Genomic DNA, 19486 nt, shown 5'->3' with positions numbered 1-19486 from the left:
TAATCGAAATTAGCACGACAAATAATAAAAACTTAGTTTGTGAGTAAATACATTTAAGTAAATCTAAGAGGTTTTAGATTTTATTCTCTTAATTTTTAATTTAATTTTTTTAAAAAAATAACAAAGATAAAGTGTGTTATTTTTTTTCCACTAACAATGTAATACAAGTATTTTTAACAATTTAAATTTTCGCTAAGCATTAATTAATTCAATATATATAATTTATTTGATATAGTTCTCATTATTTTAAATTTTAAAATTAAAATTAAAATTAAAATAAAATTATAATTTTATGTAAAATGTAATTAATTATAAATACAATACCAAATTAATCTAATCAAACAAGCTAAACACTTCCAATAATTAATATCTCTCAAAATTGTTTATTTCTAATTGACATGTAGAGATTATTTTATCTCTCGTAAAATTTAATATTTCTCATATTTAGTTTATTTATTAAAAAAATTTTCTATTTTTACTTATGGCCCATAATACCTAAGGGGTTTGAGCAGTGGACGGTCCCTAAACTTTTTTTTTTCTTTAAATTTTTGTTGTGTTTTTGTTATTTTTTTAAGCAAAATAATTATTAACTTAACTAAATCTGTTTAAAATTATAATGAGAAAGAGATACGGTAAAATTTTCAATTGTCTTATAATTACTACCTTAAAAGATTGAATGTGAAAATTATGAAATAAAAAGACTTTAACTTTACGAATTTTCATATTTATAGACTAAATTTTTAATTTTAGATAAAAAAATCTTAATTTTTAAATTTATTATAACTATAGTAACTTTTAAATTAATTTTAACCAGATTTAAATTAACTAACATTACAAACTATGTGTCATTATTTTTGCTATATAAGTAATTTTGATTAATTTTAATTAAATTTTGATTAAGAAGTTAAACTCCTAATTACCTAAAATTTTTAATTAAGATTTTTATTTAATTATAATAGAATTAAGTATTTCAATTATATAACTTAGGAATTTCATATAATTAAGAGTTTAAAATCTTAATTAAGATTTAATTCCAGTAAATTAAATTGTTATGTCATAAAAACAATGACATATAGCATATTGTATAAGTTAATTTAAATCTAATTAAAATTAATTTAAAAAATTGTTACAATGATAATAAATAATAAATTTAAAAATTGAGATTTTTTAATTTAAAATTAAAAATTTAGTTTATAAACGTGAAAACTCATAAAGTCTGAGTCTTTTTAGATGAATAGGCCTAAATATAATTAATACTAAAATTTTATGGATCTATAATGGACTGATAGTCACAGAAGATATATCTAAATATAGTTTATTAAAACTTGTTGTGTATAATAATATTTAGAAACATTAAAGTTGGTGCTGGATTTTGAATTGTATTATGCTATTAAATAGAGAGATTAGCTAAACCGCTATTGTAGAAATGAATGAGTTACAAAGTTTTTTGTTTAATGCACCCAACAAAATAAAATTTGAATTAATTTATAAGTTTTATGATTCTACTAAATTATATACATGTTAGACTCTATCCACTTAAATATTCACTTAATAAAAAAAGTATAAAATATAACATGTATAACATTGAAAATTTTAATTATAATTCGATAGCTAAATAATCGTTTTCTATTTATTTTGTTATTTGCACTTTCCCAATTAAAACGATCTAATTTCATTAAGCTAAACCCTTCTCATATATTTTTTTTTTCTACAATTGATCTGTAAACTGAAACTCATAGGTAACTCAATCATATTCCTCAAGTTTAAAAATAAAACTTTCATATTTCACACTTTGGGAAGAATTCAACCTTTCAGACCAGTCATCATTCTAAAGAGCAATGAGATAAGTGTTGATAAAGAAGCAAAAGGAAAAGACAGAAAGCTCATGGTTGAAATCATCCATCACAAAACCTTGTTTAAGAGATCAAATCCAAAATAGAAATAACAACCTTAACTAGATCATTGCCTGATTTGTGGAGCTATTTAATAGTCTAAAAATATGTTTTACACTTTCTAGAAAAATGGATAATCTTAAATTTAAATATCTAATCGAGGCCAATTATATTAAAAAAAATTATATTTTAATTTATGCCACTACCTATGAGTCGCAAGCTCATTTTTCAACTGATATACGGTCCAATATTTAATAAATTTTGAAGGACTGACACGCGGTCCTGTATTTAATAAATTTTAATGGACAAATCTCAATTTGAATTGCAAAGTGTTGTTAAGCATTGGAATGATGGAGCCTTAGAGGTCTGGCTCTGTTATAGTTGCACTGTATTTCACCATTGCATTATTACAATTAAGGAAATGATGCATATGCAAAGAAAGCAAAGTATTGAAACTATATATTTTTTTTCATGTTTTTCACATTTTATATAGTTTGTGTTGTAGGCTTTGTTTATTTGACTGAAAATTAGTTAAGGTAAATTCAAAATTTTAATTGTTGGAACGATAAACTAAATTATCAAATATTTTGATAATTTTATTTTAAAGTAAATAGTGTTTTTATAATTTTTCTAGATTAATAATTCATAAATTAAAAAAAATTGATTCCCAACTTACATTTTTCCCAGAAAATTTACACATTAATTTCCTTTTATCCTTTAACATAATCAATAGATCATGAAATTTTTGTGTACCCTTCCTAAAACTCTAATCTCCTCTATTATTTTTTTATTAAAATATAAATTTCACTGTACTACAGAGTGTTCTTCGAATCAAAATCGAAATGCAAGACTTTATACAATAAGAGCTTATATTAACTTTTTGAATACCTCTCATAGAGCCAAATATCTATAATTTTAGATCCATTACAAGTAAATATTTAATGATCTTTGGTGGAAAATTTCAGATTATATTATTTTATTTCTTATTTGAATTTTTTTATAAAAAGTTTAGTGGAAAAGTATTTGAAACGAAAAAAAGTAAAAGATTAGGCATTTTTAATTTGAAAAATTATGATAATATCTTTTAAATTAAAAATAAAGTTATCTAACACTTTTAAATTTTTAGCTTTTTTTTTTAATTGAGAATTGAAAATCGAGAGAGTAGAACTTGAAATCTATCATATTTACTCAGATGCACTCATCACTAAATTAAATTTGTGAGTATATTTAAAAATTTAGCTTGTCATGTTAATAACTAAGGTTTTGAATTAATTAGTAAAACAGTATAAATATTTGGATATTTTTTTATAATAATAAATATACTTAAAAAAGTTATTCCATATAATATCTGGATAGAAAATATATTAACAAAATAATATATATCATGTCAGTACGATAAAATTCTTTTTAATTTTAATTTTGAAATTAAATAAAATTATTAAAATATTTGAAAATTTAGGCTGTGTTACTAAAAAAACAAAGATTTGGATTAAATCATTAAAATTAATTCAAATTAAAAATTTTTTTTATATATATACCAATATCCTTTTAAAATGATATATAATAAAATAATATTTTGAAACCCAAATCATTTTTTAACAAAAATCAAAACTATCACGTTAGAAAGACGAGAAGATTTGCATTGCAACTTCAAGGAAAATGTTGTAAGATCTACAGGAATATTTTGTAATATCCTTTTATAGGTACGTAGTTATAAAATTAAACGTAGTGAAATAAAACATAGTGAAATAAATTAATAATAGGTATTGAAATAAATTACTGATAGTTGTTAAATCCAAATACAACCCCGAGTAAATCACACCGATGGAATTATCAAGCTGCAGTCGCAAGTAAAAGATAACAATTTGCTGCATTCGTAAGTAAAAGATAACAATTTAGGTCAGTGGAACTTGTCCTTCTTCTAGGCCTTCTTATGTTTATTTCTCTTTAGAAATTGTTTAGACAGCGTAACTGAGACAATTTTTTTACTGTAAATTTGAAAGTTAGTTTTCTTTCACTCATATAACTATTCAATTTACTTTATCAAACCAAATGATAATAAAAAATGAAAACATTTATTCAATTTATTTTGCTTCTTCCTAAAAATATAAAAAGAAAAGAATAGAGAAAAGTTTATATTTCACCCAACCACAGGTATGGATAACAAACATAGAGCAAACATAAAATTAATTATATTTTTTTTAAAGAATATATATATATATATATAAAATTATCAGTTACTGGAGTTTACGATCGGGCATTTAAGCAATAGCAAGGTTATGAATCCCACGCCCGATCACGCCCTAGCCTCTTTATAATAGCAACCACCCTTTAGTAATGGGCAACTTGAAATCCCAGGATGAAAAAACAGGCCTTCACCAAATGAGCAAGAAAATTGGTGGTACAACTACAACTAGAAACGATATCTATGTAAAAGATTCTATTTTTAATGTTGAAAAAATGATTATAGCACATGTTACTCAGGCATAAGTTTTACCATTCTAAGAGGTGTTTAACTTAACTTATGATTTAGTTTATAAACATCAAATGCTTATAAACTATTTTGCGCTTATAAACACTTCTAACTGATGTATTAAACACTTGTAAGTGATAGATAAAAGTTAATATGTTTGATCGAAAACAACTCACGAAGCTCATTAGCTATTTTTCATTAAAATGAGGGTATATATTGTAATTTTAAATTTTTGATATAGATTCTATGTAATTTAATTGGTCAAACTAATTTATAAATAGATGCTTATAAGCCCCAAAATAAAAAGCTGGAAGGAACCAACTTATTTTTTTTGTGTTTGTAGACTGTTATAAGCTTGTTACATTGCTATAAACAAAAATCATTAAATTTCAGAGCTTATTCTGGTTTGCCGAACACCCTCTAAAGATTTTTGGCAGCAGATTCATTAGAAGTGCTTGAAACTTAAGTAAAGGCACATTGAAATCAAATGCAGGGTAAACAGAGGATTGCTTTCATGATATTGCAGAATCTTAAGCGCCTAATACTTGTTCTACTATATATGGATCATACAGTTTTCATTGGTTCGGAGTTTATGATTGTATATTGAAATTTGCATGAATATGTGCTGATTGAGCGTGGAAAAAGAGTTAAAAAACATATTCTCCGACTCTCTTGACAGACAAGAAGTCATCATTGTGTCCAGAGAATAATTCATTTCAGAACAACTGCTGCATTTCTCAGTGCCAGATACCTCTGCACATACTCATTTGGAAGTGATCTTACAAGCTTGAAGACATCAGCACCGGCATATCGGAGGTTGGTTCTTGGGTCAGAATAAGGTGCCTGCAAAACAATAATAAAAAGACAATCTGAAGAAGATTAAACTTGAAAAGGAAACATGAAGAAAAGGGTTTCATAAGCAAATTAATAGTTCCACAATTATACACCGATTAAATAGCCCCCAGGACTAGAATGGCTTATCATAGCACCATTATTGTGTCTATTTCATGGCACAAATGAAATTGAGATGACCAAAAAGAGTTAGAAATAGGCTCATTACTTTCAGTTCCATATAACAAACAAACAACATAAGATGAGCACAAGCTCAGATACCAATTACCAAGCTCAATCAACAAATAAAGGTCATCTTTTGACTCAGGACCTGAAACTATATTTTCTGTGTCATGAATGCTTCAATACGAAAGAGTAATGAACTGTAGGATGCCTTTTAGGATGCTTCAAACTTAAAATGAATAACATCAGTTTCTTCTAGAAGGATTTGGAAGTTAAATCATGGATACATTTCTAGACTTCAATTCTTTTTCCTATCCCAGTTATTGAACCTCAAACCAAAACAGAGTCACCATGCCAACCAAAGAAAATGCCATTGTCAATTAAGTAAAAAAGTGTACATTAAAATATGTAGAATAATCATTAACAGATCATTTATTGACCACCATAAACCACAAAGTTGGTTGTAAACCAGAAAGTAGGTAGTGGACCAGAACAATATAGTTCATCTTCTAGCATTAAACAGGGAACTCATGAATTTTATAAAATTTGAATCATACTTATTCTCTTTTAATTCACTGAATTTCCATCAGTTGTTCACCTTAATTCACCCATGGAAAAATGCCAAAACCAATGGAAACAATATTATTGGTTTTATCATTCATGAGCATGCAAGAAATAATCCTAGAGAGCATCCGACTTCCAAATTCCAATACAGCTTCTCAATAGACACATCCACATACCTCAAATCCAGTTATATCACAGATTCTCTTGCATGGATGCATGGACGGTGGGGACTCAATATTAACATCTGCAGTGTGGATGGACAAATAATCTAAATTAAGCAGCGATTGAACTCAACAACATATACCAATGAAGATAAGAGAGAAGAAGATCATAAAAGGCTTAATATTCAAGTTTTTTTTTTCCAGTCTATCACATGCTAGAAATCTTAAAAAATTTTGACCTTGTGGAAAAAGTAGAACTAGAAAAGAGAAGAAAAAAAAAAAAAGAAATAGATTGGATTGGTTTTAGTAATATTACAATTGGGTTCATCAGGAGGGTAGTTTTGGAAATTCTCAGCCTGAAGAATTTGCTTGAGATGTTTCCAATGGCGACCTCTTGCTTGGCCTTTTGGGTACTTCTCATACATCTGCATCCTCTTGAAGCTCAAATGTGTTGGTAACACAAGCTCTGCTCTCACCACCTCTGGTTCCATGTTCTTCCCTTTATGGATACCAATATAAGGTAGATAAGATCATATAAGCAAAGCATAGATTATCAAATTTACAATTAAAATAAAAATATATATTCAATAACAATTTCACCAATTTAAATTTAAGAGAGGGGCGAAAGAGAATATTTGAAGTTGAATCTACTTATTTCTTAGGACAAAGGATGTCCCCTCTTCCCAATTCCTCCTCCTCCTAGGTGCAGGGACTACAGCTTGAGCAGATCACTAAATCCACTAATGAATTTTGAAATTCAACCATCATATTCTTTGGAGTAAACTAACAAAGGAGATGATACAAAAAGAGGAAGAGGAGGAAGAAGAAGAAGAAGAAGAAGAGGAAGAGCACTATATTAACAAGTTGAAAAAGCAGTCTTATTTAGGAAGATGTTGTTTTAGACAGGACATTTCATGTGCTGCAAGTTTTATATAGATACAGAGATGGCTCAACAAGTGAAATAGTTTAAATTTGCTAAACTGATGCTATCACTAAACTTTTCTTGTCCAAATAATATTAAGGAGTTTTGAAGCTCTTAATATAACTAACCAAGGTAATAAAATAATTATGAACTATGCTTGCAATATCATCTATTGATAATATTTCTTTTCTCAAATCTCAAATACATTTAACATATGGCATCCTTTCCCTTTTAATTCTATTCATATGAATGTAATATAGATTGGAGTGTAGAGGAGCAATGAAATTCTGCTAGAAGCCTGAATGACATCATGGAGTTCCATCCCCAGTAAAAGTGAATATGAAATATCATTTGCAAATGTGAGACACACTTTTACAAGAGGATGCTATGAGTTATAGCCTATGACTTCAAAAATATATAAACTTAAAGTGAAAAGTGATGTCTGAAAATTATAATTAGGCTCCATTGTCTTGAAGAACAAAAATTCTTCGCCTATAAAGAACATTACTTTCAAATATACGGTTAATTGCCCATGAAGTTGTGGTTGACAAAATGTTGATTGGCATAGGGTTTTTCCAAGTCTCTCAGCTCATTTATGTTTTGGGTTAAAGTCTACAGTAGTTGCATAAACCTCATATCTCCAAAATAATCTTAGATTAGCCTCACCCTCTATGTTTCGTTTGCTCTCAACGCTCAACAGCCAATCAATATATGTATTTAGCCTCAAATGATAACCCTAACCAGTAATCCAAAGCTCAAACTATTAGAAGGTAGAGGCCTTTGACTATTCTCATACAATTAGATGCTAAGTACCAATTATGAATGAAAATTACTGAGGGAAATACCATCAAATTTTATGCCTCAAACAGTACTCACACCTCATCTATTGCTCATGCCTTGGCAAAATGTTATCAAGAATAAAAACTGAAAAATCAAAACAAATAAAAAATACATTTGAGGGACGGAATTGAAAAATCTTTGTAATACTATTTCCAAAGGGGAAAAAAAGCGACACCTTGAATCAATGAAGAATCAATTTCTGACTGTCATCTTTGTTGGAGCTAGATGGCTGAGAACTTGGTCAAAATGGAAAGGGGGTGTTTCACATCAGCTATGCCGTCTATGCTAGTATAGCCCGAAGGACAGAGGGTACAAAATCAAAATCAAAACCCAAATTGGGAAGTAAGACTGCCAGTGCTTCAACGACCAACAATAGCCATGTCTTAGCTTGAGCGCAAAAGCAGGGAATTAAAAAGACTTTTGGCTATATACATATATATATGGCTCTGGCTCTGGCTGTGGTTGTGGACTCAAACTTAAAGAGTTCACAATCCAACAAAGGTAATGCTCATTTTTAATATAATTGATTTTGGCAATGATTTTAAATGCACAATTATCTCTTGAATTTAAATTTTAATTTAAAACAAAGACAGTTAAAACTGAGGATGGAATCAAATTCACCAGGTAAAATTGAGGATGAAATTTAAATTAATTTATCTAAAACCATGAGTTAGCCAAGTTAAATAGCACTCAAATCCACCATGTATCAACTGAAACTAGACACTTATTCTGAACAGAACAATAAATTTAAGCATAATAAACCTGCTTAATATATCAACATGCAAATGCAAAAGCAAATGCAGAATATGTAAGAAAATGGACAAAGATACAGATACAGATCAAGCTTACAAATCTATAAATTGTAAATCAAATAGTGCCTTATCAATGTTGAATCCTACCAAAATAATCTACCAAATTAACCTTTTGCAATCTCTAACTAAAATAACTAAAGCATAACAAATCAGCGACCCAAATTAGTATAATGAAAAGATAAAGGAACCAACTGAGTACTGCCAAACTCCAAAAAGAAAATACTCTAACAGATTAAGAATTAAAGAAACAATGAGAGGAAAGGAGAAAATTGCCTATAAATCAATTGGCTTACATCTGGTATCTAGAGACTTCCTCAGCGACCAAAGAAGTCTCTGAAGTGGAGCATTAGCCACAGCGTGTAATAGAATCGCAGACGACGCAGACGTTAGGGTTAGAAGCTTCTTGAATCGGGTATTGACTGAATCTCTCTCAACCAAGCAAGCAAATAAAAATCCCAGAGTAAAAAAATGGGTGAATTAACATTGTGATAGGTCAATTAACATTATGTCCTTTTATGTTAATGACAAATTATCTAACGCAACATCACCAGATGCTTTCTACCCGCTCCAAAATGTTTCTCAAGATTGAATCAAACAACAAAATTTTGAATCATATACTAATTAAATCATCACAAAAATGAGCATCAGAAATTTTGAACTGAAAGTCGATGCCAAAAGTGAAAAGATTTACTAACTAAAAGCACACGTACGAAAAAAAGAGCAAGAAGCAGTTACCGGTAGAAGAAAAATAGATTTGGAGAAGAAGAACACCAGAAGCGCACCCCAAACTTCGCCGGCTAAAGAAGGATTCCAAAGCAGACCACTAAATTCTCACTTAGCCCCTTTCACGTGTTCTTTATTGCTTTCGTTTTCATCAGTGAGCGAGGTTTCAGAATTCAAGAGCAAATGTGGAGGACGAGAGTGAATGGAGCTTCAATGTCCGATCGTCGGAGTCGTCGGAACTTCTTGGAGCTGAAGCATGGAATGCAGGGAAGTAAGCATTTAGGATTTTCAGATTTAGGATGGGATTGGGAAGGAACCCAAGGAATTGGTCGTTTCAGTTTGCACAAAACGACATAGTCTTGGATAATCCAGTTCAATTGGCTCCTAAGTTTCGGCAAAAATAGAAAAAGCTCCAAGTGAGGTTTTTTTTCTCGCCCTTTTAGTGTTGATTGAGAAAATAAATGACAATTTATGTTCAATAAATGGTAATTTAAAATAACATTGTTGTGGATGGGCTGCATCATGTAAATATCTCATGTTTGATGCTGTCGTGATCTCCTCTCTTTAAAGCGCCTTGTGTTGCAAGGACATTTGTCACCTCTCTTCAGAACGCCTTATGACTCCTTATGTTGTAAGGACGTCTGTTAAATGATGGCACCTTCATTGTCCATAATAAATAGATTTAAGTTAAAAGGTTGAGATTAAAACCTTAAACTTTTTCCATCAACAAAATCTTGAGTTGTAAATTCAAAATCACCTGAATAAAGTGTTGAAGAAAACAGCTCAAGAAAATAAGAACTAAATAAGTTTAGTCGGCTTGATAGATCATTTAATGGTTGTCGAGGGAATTAAGAAAAATGAACTATAATGGAGTCTGTGCCGGAGAAAAGAAGTCGAACAACATGCCAGTCTGATCGTATGTGTAAGATGTCGGAGTAAATGATTAATAAGGCATAGAAGAAGGCTCTAGCACTCATCCTATATACTGACTCTTAAAATTGTCTCCATAAGTAGGCATATGCGAAGATTGACCCACTTTTGTATACGAGCCGTATGGATGGAATTCAATTGGCACTGGTATTTGTATTACTTCAAGGTCGAGCGTAGGTCGAGAAATCTTTGTCTCCCTTGAAAACCTAGTACTTTGGTGACGATGTCTTGGAGGATTTCTAGAGGCCGGGATTCAGCATCTAGGTCATTCGGAATTAGTTGGGAATGTGATGCTGACTATGTAGGTGGTTTTTGAGAAATGCGATCAAACATTTTTAATGCATAAAACATTGAATTAATTGCATTTCCAATCTTATCCATTATTGGGTGTTGCACTTCACTCTTCCATAAGCGACAGTTCTCCATACCATCCTCTTGTAAATTATATTTATTAAAGGTGAAATTAAAAAATAATTATTGTAATTAATTTTTTAATGAATATAGAAATAAAAGTTATCTTTGCTCCAATGGATGTCCCCTTTTGACACCCACCGACGTACAATCTGTCTTTACCATTTTATATATTGTGAATGAAAATGTAATTGTAACGATCCGAAAATCGGACCGCTACCGGCGCTAGGATCCAGATCGGCTTAAGGCCGCTGGGACCCGTAGCAAGCCTAACATACATCCTATATACCTGTTTAATCCCATACATGATCAACAATTACATAAAAATTTAAAACTTTCTCATTTATTCATTCATTCATTCATTCATTCACCAAGCTTAACCTGTGCATGCACAACTAATGATCATAATCATCAACCCCACATTGGAGTCCTCCTCAATGCTCCAATGGGGTAACATAATATCATAAAAGTTTGGTTAAACTTAAACATCGTAAAACATTTCAGTAAAAGATCATGTAACCAAAAAGGGATTAACAACATACTAGGGTCAAGCACAATTCTAAACCTTAATACTCATCATTACATTACATAACTGTTTAATACTTTACAATATATCATGTCCACATCTAACTATTACATAGACATAACTTTACTCTTCTTGACCTCCTGGCCTATCACGAACCTGCATACCTGGGGGATTAGGGAAATGGGGTGAGCTACTAGAGCCCAGTGAGCAGAATAATAAAACATTACATTAAAAGTTCATGCTATCATGAAATGCATCACAACACAAACATATCATATCAAGGATGGACTTGTCACCAATAGCCCTCTACATATCCAATCGTGCCAAAACGTAGAATGAGTCCTGGTCTTTCACTTAAACATAACATTCCAAAGTGCCAAAACGTAGAATGGGTCCTGGTCTTTCTCTTACATAGTGCCAACGAACGTAGAATGGGTTCCACTGGTCTTTCATTCCGTACCGTACATATCATATCATCACATCATAGATTGAGGGCTATGGATCATCCAATATCCATCCGCACCAACATAATCATATGCAATGCAACATATTCGTGAATTCTAGTGCAAACAACCTATTATATAACATGGCAATTATGATGCATGAATCATGCTAAAATCTTCATTATTTGCTTAAAAACATAAAGAGTCATTCTACTCACCTTTAGCTAGCTCTGACAAGACTCTAAAGCAGCTGACTCACTGCTGGGGGCCTCGGTTCCTCGGGTCCGAACCTACACAGGTGGACTTAAATAAGAGACCTAACATACTAGAACATGACTCTAAAATAATTCCCAAAAATCCCCCCTAAAACACCTTAAAACAATCATAGAAATCATGCAAAGGAGGACTGAACAGGGCACTTTCGGCGGCAGGTTCGGCGGCCGAAAGGCCCTCCAGAGCCGAAAGTCATGCACCTTCGACGGCACTTTCGGCGGCCGAAGGTTCCCTCCAGAGACGAAACTCATGCATGTTCGGCGGCACCTTCGGCGGCCGAATCTCCCCTCCAGAGCCGAAAGTCCACTTTCGGGGGCAGGGTTCGGCAGCCAAAGGCTGACCTCCACAGGCAGGTTCGGCGGCCGAAATAGCCTTCGGCTGCCAAACCTGAGTTCTTCCCAAGGGCAGAACTCAGCCTCTTTCATGCATAAAAACCTCCCAATCCATTCACACATGCATTTACTTATTCTACAACAAGCAAACTCAAGCCAACAAGCATAAAGGGGTCTCAAACTAACCTAAACCCCAACCAAAGCACATCAAACATGCATAAACAACCCACATTGTCCATAAACACAACATAAACCAAAAACTCAACATAAACCTAATCATGCATTTCTACCCCTTAGATCTTCATAAAATTTGTTTAAAACATACAAGGAAGGTCGGATCTAAGCTTACCTCTTGAAGATCGAGAGGAAAAATGATCCTAGCTTAGAGATGGGGAGAAATCAACTCTTTAGTCTCTAAGCTTCAAAACTTGCTCTTTTGCTCAAATATCTTCAAACCAAGTGAAAACTCATAAGAAAATCATGAAGATTCGGAGGAAGCAGCTCAAAATCGATGAGGGACGGCGGAGAACTCACATTGGCCGAAAACAGGGAGAAAAGCTCACCCGTTCGGACATAGGGACCCCTTTATAGGTGGCTGGCCAGGCCACTTTCGGGCCCCCGAACGTGGCCTGGCCAGCCACCTATAAAAGGGTCCCTTAGGTCTGCACGGGCGAGCTTTTTCTTCCCCGTTGTCGGCCAAGGTGAGTCTCCGCCACCCCTCCCTCGATCTTGAGTGTTTTCCTTAGATCTTCCATGATTTTCACGGGTTTTAACTTCTGTTTTGAAGATCTGTGAGTAAAGAGCAAGTTTTGGGTACTTGGAGGTTCAAAGAGCTCAATCTCTCCATCTCCAAGCTAGGATCGCCTTTCCTCTCGTTTCTTCAAGAGGTAAGCTCGGATCCACCCTTGTTATGTGTCTTAAACTAGTACTAAGTTGTTTTATGGGTAGAGATCCATGTTTAGGCTTGTTGATGAGTTTATGGGTTTTGATGTTTTGATGAACAATGTATGTTGATTTTTATGTGTTTGAAGTGTTGTAGTTGGGGTATATGATAGTTTGAGACCCCTAGGTGTGATGTATGGTGTGTATGCATGTTTTAGAACAAGTATATGCATGATTTGAGAGTTGGGAGGCAAATGTGCAAAAAGGAGCCAAGTTTCTGCCCTTTGGCAGAAACCAGGTTCGGCAGCCGAAGGCACTTTCGGCCGCCGAACATGGCTGGGGAGGCAGGCCTTTCGGCTGCCGAAGTTGCCCCCGAAAAGAGACTTTCGTCTCTGTCTGGGACTTTCGGCCGCCGAAGGTGCCGCCGAACATGCATGAGTTTCGCCTCTGTCTGGGACTTTCGGCCGCCGAAGGTGCCGCCGAACATGCATGAGTTTCGCCTCTGTCTGGGAGTTTCGGCCGCCGAAGGTGCCGCCGAACCTGCCTGACTTTCGGCTCTGGAGGGACTTTCGGCCGCCGAACATGCCGCCGAAAGTGCCCTGTTCAGCCATTTCTTGCATGCTTTTATGTGATGATTTCATGATGTTTTAGGGGGTTTTGGGGGAGTATGTTAGAGTTATGTTTATGTGTGTTTGGCCCCTCATTGGAGTCCACCTGTGTAGGTTCGGACCCGAGGAACCGAGGACCCCAGCAGTGAGCCAGCTGCTACAGAATTTGTCAGAGCTAGCCAGAGGTGAGTGGAATAAACCTTAAGTTTTAAAATAAATGAAATATGAATTTTGAGCATGATCCATGCATCACGAATGCCATGAGATATAGTAGGTTGTTTGCATTAGTATTCACGAATATGTTGCATTGCATTTATGATGTTGATGTTGATGTGGATTGGTCATTGGATGATCCTTTAGTCCTCATATGATACGATGATGGCATGATATGGTATGGAAGTCCAGGTTGTACCCATTCTACGTCCCTGGCACGATGTAAGAGGAAGTCCAGGTTGTACCCATTCTACGTCCCTGGCACAGTTGGACTGTATGATATGTTATGTTATGTTAAGAGAAAGACCGGTTGTACCCATTCTACGTCCCGGCACAGTTGGACTATGTAGAGGACTATAGGTGACAATACCATCCGAGATGTGATTTGTTGTGATGTGTTGCATTTCATGAAAGCATGAAATTTTAATATATGATTTCTCTATTCTGCTCACTGGGCTTTGTAGCTCACCCCTCTCCCCTAACCCCAGATGTGCAGGTACAGAGTAGACCAGGAGGTTAGCCAGAGTTTTGAAGTATGTCTATGTAATAGTTAGATTGTGGACATGACAAATGTACTATGATGTAATGTAAGAGATTTCAGTATGTTATGTAATGAGGTATATTGAGGTTATAGATGTGCTTGACCCTACGAGTATTTTATCCCTTTTGATACATGATCTATAGAAATGTTTTATAATGTTCATGAAAGCCAACTCATCTCATGTTGTATCGCCCGTTGGGCATTTGATGAGATCCCACAGAGGGATCATGATTATGTTTAATGACTATGTACATGTATGTTCAGGTTGAGTTGGATGTTTAAAGGAAAAGTTTTAAAATTTTTATGCATGTTGTTGATCATGTATGGGATTATACAGGTTTACAGGCTATATATCAGGCTTGCTACGGGTCCCGGCGGCCTTAAGCCGATCTAGATCCTAGCGCCGGTAGCGGACCGATTTTCGGGTCGTTACACCAGGCGTCAACTCAATTTCGAACTCTATCTCCCTAGCAGGTGGTAAACCTGGCAGCTCGTCTGGGAACACATCTAAGAACTCACTGACCACGGGCACTGAGGCGGGCTCTCTGACATGACTATCCAGCTCTCTCACATGAGCTAGAAAACCCTGACAACCCTTCTTGAGGAACCTACGAGCCTGTAGGGCTGATATCAAACCTCTAGGTGTACCCCTCCAGTCTCCTCTGAAGACAATCTCTAACCCATCCTGATATCTGAACCTGACTACCTTGTCTCTGCAATCCAAGGTTGCACCATGTGTAGATAGCCAATCCATCCCTAGAATGACGTCAAAATCTGTCAAATCTAGAATCACAAGGTCGGCAGAAAGGCATCTTCCCTCAACAAAAACTAGACTACACTGGCAGACTGACTCTGCCACTGACGGGTCACACTTGGGTCCACTGACCCATAGGGGACACTCTAACCTAGAGACCATCAATCCCAACCTCTCGACGGCCCTCGGAGCAATGAAAGAATGAGATGCACCAGGGTCCATTAAGGCATAAACATCAGAACAACCAATGATGAGATTACCTGACACCACTGTGTTTGATGCATTTGCCTCCTGCTGAGTCATAGTGAAGATCCGAGCTGGAGCTGTTGGACCTTCACCCCTGAAACCTGCTGAAGAAGAGGATGCCCCTCTTTCTCTGCCTCTGCCACTAGCTTGAGTCGCGGCTGGAGCTACTGGTTGAGCCACACTACCAAAAGCTGTCTGCTGGGACTGTGCCATAAAAGCTGCTCTAGGACACTCCCGAGCCATGTGTCCCTCCTGCCCACACCTGAAGCAGGCTGTCGTCCCATCCAGACATACACCCTTGTGCGGCTTCCCACACTTCCTACATACTGCATTATCTGCTCTTGAGCTCGAGCCACTTCCTAATCCCAGACCTGACTTGATCTTGTTCCAGAACTTGTTCTTCTTTGACTTATTGGTGGTATTACCCCACCTCTTACTGCCTGAAGCTGCTGCACTCAAAGAAGAAGGGTCTAACTTTCCCCCACCTGGGGTCTTGGAACCAAAAGGCTGTGCCACTAACTGCTTGACTTTCCCTTCGATTATTGCACTAGCCTCCATCCTCCGAGCCATATCCACTATGGCATGGAAACTCTCCCTCTCCGCTGACTGGATCAAGGAGGAGTACCTGGAATGGAGCCTCATGATATACCTCCTTGACTTCTTCTAATCTGTATCCAGATTCTGCCCAGCAAATGGCAACAGCTCCAAGAATCTGTCTGTATACTCATCCACACTCATCTCATCTGACTGCCTCAACTGCTCAAATTCGATCATCTTCAACTCCCTTGAACTGTCAGGGAAAGCTCATCCTGCAAACTCATTTGCAAACTCCTCCCATGATAGGCTGTCCAACCTCGGGTTCACATAGTTCTTAAACCACTCTCGGGCCTTCTTGCACTTTAGGGTGAACCCAGCCATCTGAATGGCTCTACTATCATCAGCCCCTATCTCATCTGTAATCATCTTAACCCTCTCAAGGTACACAAACGGGTCATCACCTGTTTCAAACTGGGGAGCACCCAGTTTCATGTATTCGGTCATCTTGACCTTGCTCCCTCCAGATGAGCTAGGTTTAGGCATTTGGGTTTCTGGGACAATAGGTTCTGCTGGTGGTGGAGGAGGTGCAGCATCCCCTGGGGTAGGGTTTGCTGGACCTGGGTAGAAAGATGGGGGTGGGTACATAGGGTACTGTGGGTATGGTGGGTATGGCATGTGTGAGTGGTAAGGGCTAAAGCTGGGGTAATCCGATGTACCTCCCATCGAATAACCGGGATTCTGAGAAAAGGGTGGGTATTGGGGTGGCTGAAAAAATCCCGAGGCCTGAGTGCCTCCTTGGGACTATCCCATACCTTCCTCCGATATACTCACTTCCATATCCTCTGACATTCCTCCTTGAACTGTTCCCCTTACTAATCTGCTTCTGTTCATATCTAAAGACCTTCTAGGGTCTCTCACTGCTCTTTCCCTGCTAGACCTGCTAGACATTGCCTTTGGCAATGCAGGGGGACGGGCACTCATGCCCTCATCCTCCGGTGGTACTCCAGTCAATCGTGCAGATCGACGAGTTCTTCTCATCCTGTTTACTGAAAAACAGCACACATCACATAAACATTAGCATCAAATGGTTCATGTGCAAACACATGAACCCGCATCACATAAATCACATACATAGCATATCATTAATGCACATGCATATAATCATGGCATTTCACATCATCAATCAAGACAGGACTCTACATTCTATCCTAGTGGACATGATCTTCCTATTGTGCTTGACCTTCTATAACATCTATGAGCCCGACATTCTCTATAGGTCCGATCATATGAACCTAGGGCTCTGATACCAATCTGTAACGACCCAAAAATCAGACCACTACCGGCGCTAGGATCCAGATCGGCTTAAGGCCGCCGTGACCCGTAGCAAGCCTAACATATATCCTATATACCTGTTTAATCCCATACATGATCAACAATTACATAAAAATTTAAAACTTTCTCATTTATTCATTCATTCATTCATTCACCAAGCTTAACCTGTGCATGCACAACTAATGATCATAATCATCAACCCCACATTGGAGTCCTCCTCAATGCTCCAATGGGGTAACATAATATCATAAAAGTTTGGTTAAACTTAAACATCATAAAACATTTCATTAAAAGATCATGTAACCAAAAAAGGATTAACAACATACTAGGGTCAAGCACAATTCTAAACTTTAATACTCATCATTACATTACATAACTGTTTAATACTTTACAATATATCATGTCCACATCTAACTATTACATAGACATAACTTTACTCTTCTTGACCTCCTGGCCTATCACGAACCTGCATACCTGGGGGATTAGGGAAATGGGGTGAGCTATTAGAGTCCAGTGAGCAGAATAATAAAACATTACATTAAAAGTTCATGCTATCATGAAATGCATCACAACACAAACATATCATATCAAGGATGGACTTGTCACCAATAGCCCTCTACATATCCAATCGTGCCAAAACGTAGAATGGGTCCTGGTCTTTCACATAAACATAACATTCCAAAGTGCCAGAACGTAGAATGGGTCCTGGTCTTTCTCTTACATAATGCCAGCGGACGTAGAATGGGTCCCACTGGTCTTTCATTCCGTACCGTACATATCATATCATCACATCATAGATCGAGGGCTATGGATCATCCAATATCCATCCGCACCAACATAATCATATGCAATGCAACATATTCGTGAATTCTAGTGCAAACAACCTATTATATAACATGGCAATTATGATGCATGAATCATGCTAAAACCTTCATTATTTGCTTAAAAACATAAAGAGTCATTCTACTCACCTTTGGCTAGCTCTGACAAGACTCTGAAGCACCTGACTCACTGCTGGGGCCTCGGTTCCTTGGGTCCGAACCTACACAGGTGGATTTAAATGAGGGACCTAACATACTAGAACATGACTCTAAAATAATCCCCAAAAACCCCCCTAAAACACCTTAAAACAATAATAGAAATCATGCACAGGAGGGCTGAATAGGGCACTTTCGGCGGCAGGTTCGGCGGCCGAAAGGCCCTCCAGAGTCGAAATTCATGCACCTTCGGCGGCCGAAGGTTCCCTCCAGAGACGAAACTCATGCATGTTCGGCGGCACCTTCGGCGGCCGAATCTCCCCTCCAGAGCCGAAAGTCCACTTTCGGGGGCAGGGTTCGGCAGCCAAAGGCTGGCCTCCACATGCAGGTTCGGCGGCCGAAAGAGCCTTCGGCCGCCGAACCTGAGTTCTTCCCAAGGGCAGAACTCAGCCTCTTTCATGCATAAAAACCTCCCAATCCATTCAACATGCATTTACTTATTCTACAACAAGCAAACTCAAGCCAACAAGCATAAAGGGGTCTCAAACTAACCTAAACCCCAACCAAAGCACATCAAACATGCATAAACAACCCACATTGTCCATAAACACAACATAAACCAAAAACTCAACATAAACCTAATCATGCATTTCTACCCCATAGATCTTCATAAAATTTGTTTAAAACATACAAGGAAGGTTGGATCTAAGCTTACCTCTTGAAGATCGAGAGGAAAGACGATCCTAGCTTGGAGATGGGGAGAAATCAACTCTTTGGTCTCCAAGCTTCAAAACTTGCTCTTTTGCTCAAATATCTTCAAACCAAGTGAAAACTCATAAGAAAATCATAAAGATTCGGAGGAAGAAGCTCAAAATCGATGAGGGACGGCGGAGAACTCACCTTGGCCGCAAACGGGGAGAAAAGCTCACCCGTTCGGACATGGGGACCCCTTTATAGGTGGCTGGCCAGGCCACTTTCGGGGGCCTAACGTGCCTCCGCATGCATGCCATGTTCGGCGGCTGAACATAAGGTTCGGCGGCCCTGGACTTCCCTCACTTATGCCTTCGGGGGCCTAAAGCA

The 19486-nt window shown here is 36.4% G+C and overlaps 1 protein-coding gene across 6 annotated transcripts; it reads right to left on the bottom strand.

Moving 5' to 3' along the window:
• Window positions 1–4853: 4853 nt before the first annotated feature.
• Window positions 4854–9833, bottom strand: LOC110627024 (chromatin-remodeling complex subunit ies6). Of its 6 annotated transcripts, XM_043962135.1 has the most exons (6): window positions 9414–9832; window positions 8972–9097; window positions 8042–8151; window positions 6421–6598; window positions 6120–6187; window positions 4854–5208 (listed from the first exon to the last, which is right to left on the bottom strand). In XM_043962135.1, the coding sequence occupies exons 4-6, from the start codon at window positions 6593–6595 to the stop codon at window positions 5077–5079; spliced, it is 375 nt and encodes a 124-aa protein (XP_043818070.1). In that variant the 5' UTR covers window positions 6596–6598; window positions 8042–8151; window positions 8972–9097; window positions 9414–9832; the 3' UTR covers window positions 4854–5076. The 6 variants fall into 6 exon arrangements, with proteins under 6 accessions (XP_043818070.1, XP_021628934.1, XP_021628935.1 ...); XM_021773242.2 differs by lacking the exon at window positions 8042–8151 and having other exon boundaries at window positions 6421–6603; XM_021773243.2 differs by lacking the exon at window positions 8042–8151.
• Between the last annotated feature and the right edge of the window lie 9653 nt (window positions 9834–19486).

The sequence above is a fragment of the Manihot esculenta genome, chromosome 11 (genome assembly GCF_001659605.2).
Source record: "Manihot esculenta cultivar AM560-2 chromosome 11, M.esculenta_v8, whole genome shotgun sequence".
NCBI classification, from domain to species: Eukaryota; Viridiplantae; Streptophyta; class Magnoliopsida; order Malpighiales; family Euphorbiaceae; genus Manihot; species Manihot esculenta.
Note: the sequence above shows the minus strand (reverse complement) of the source record. Positions and strands in the feature narration are given on the sequence as shown.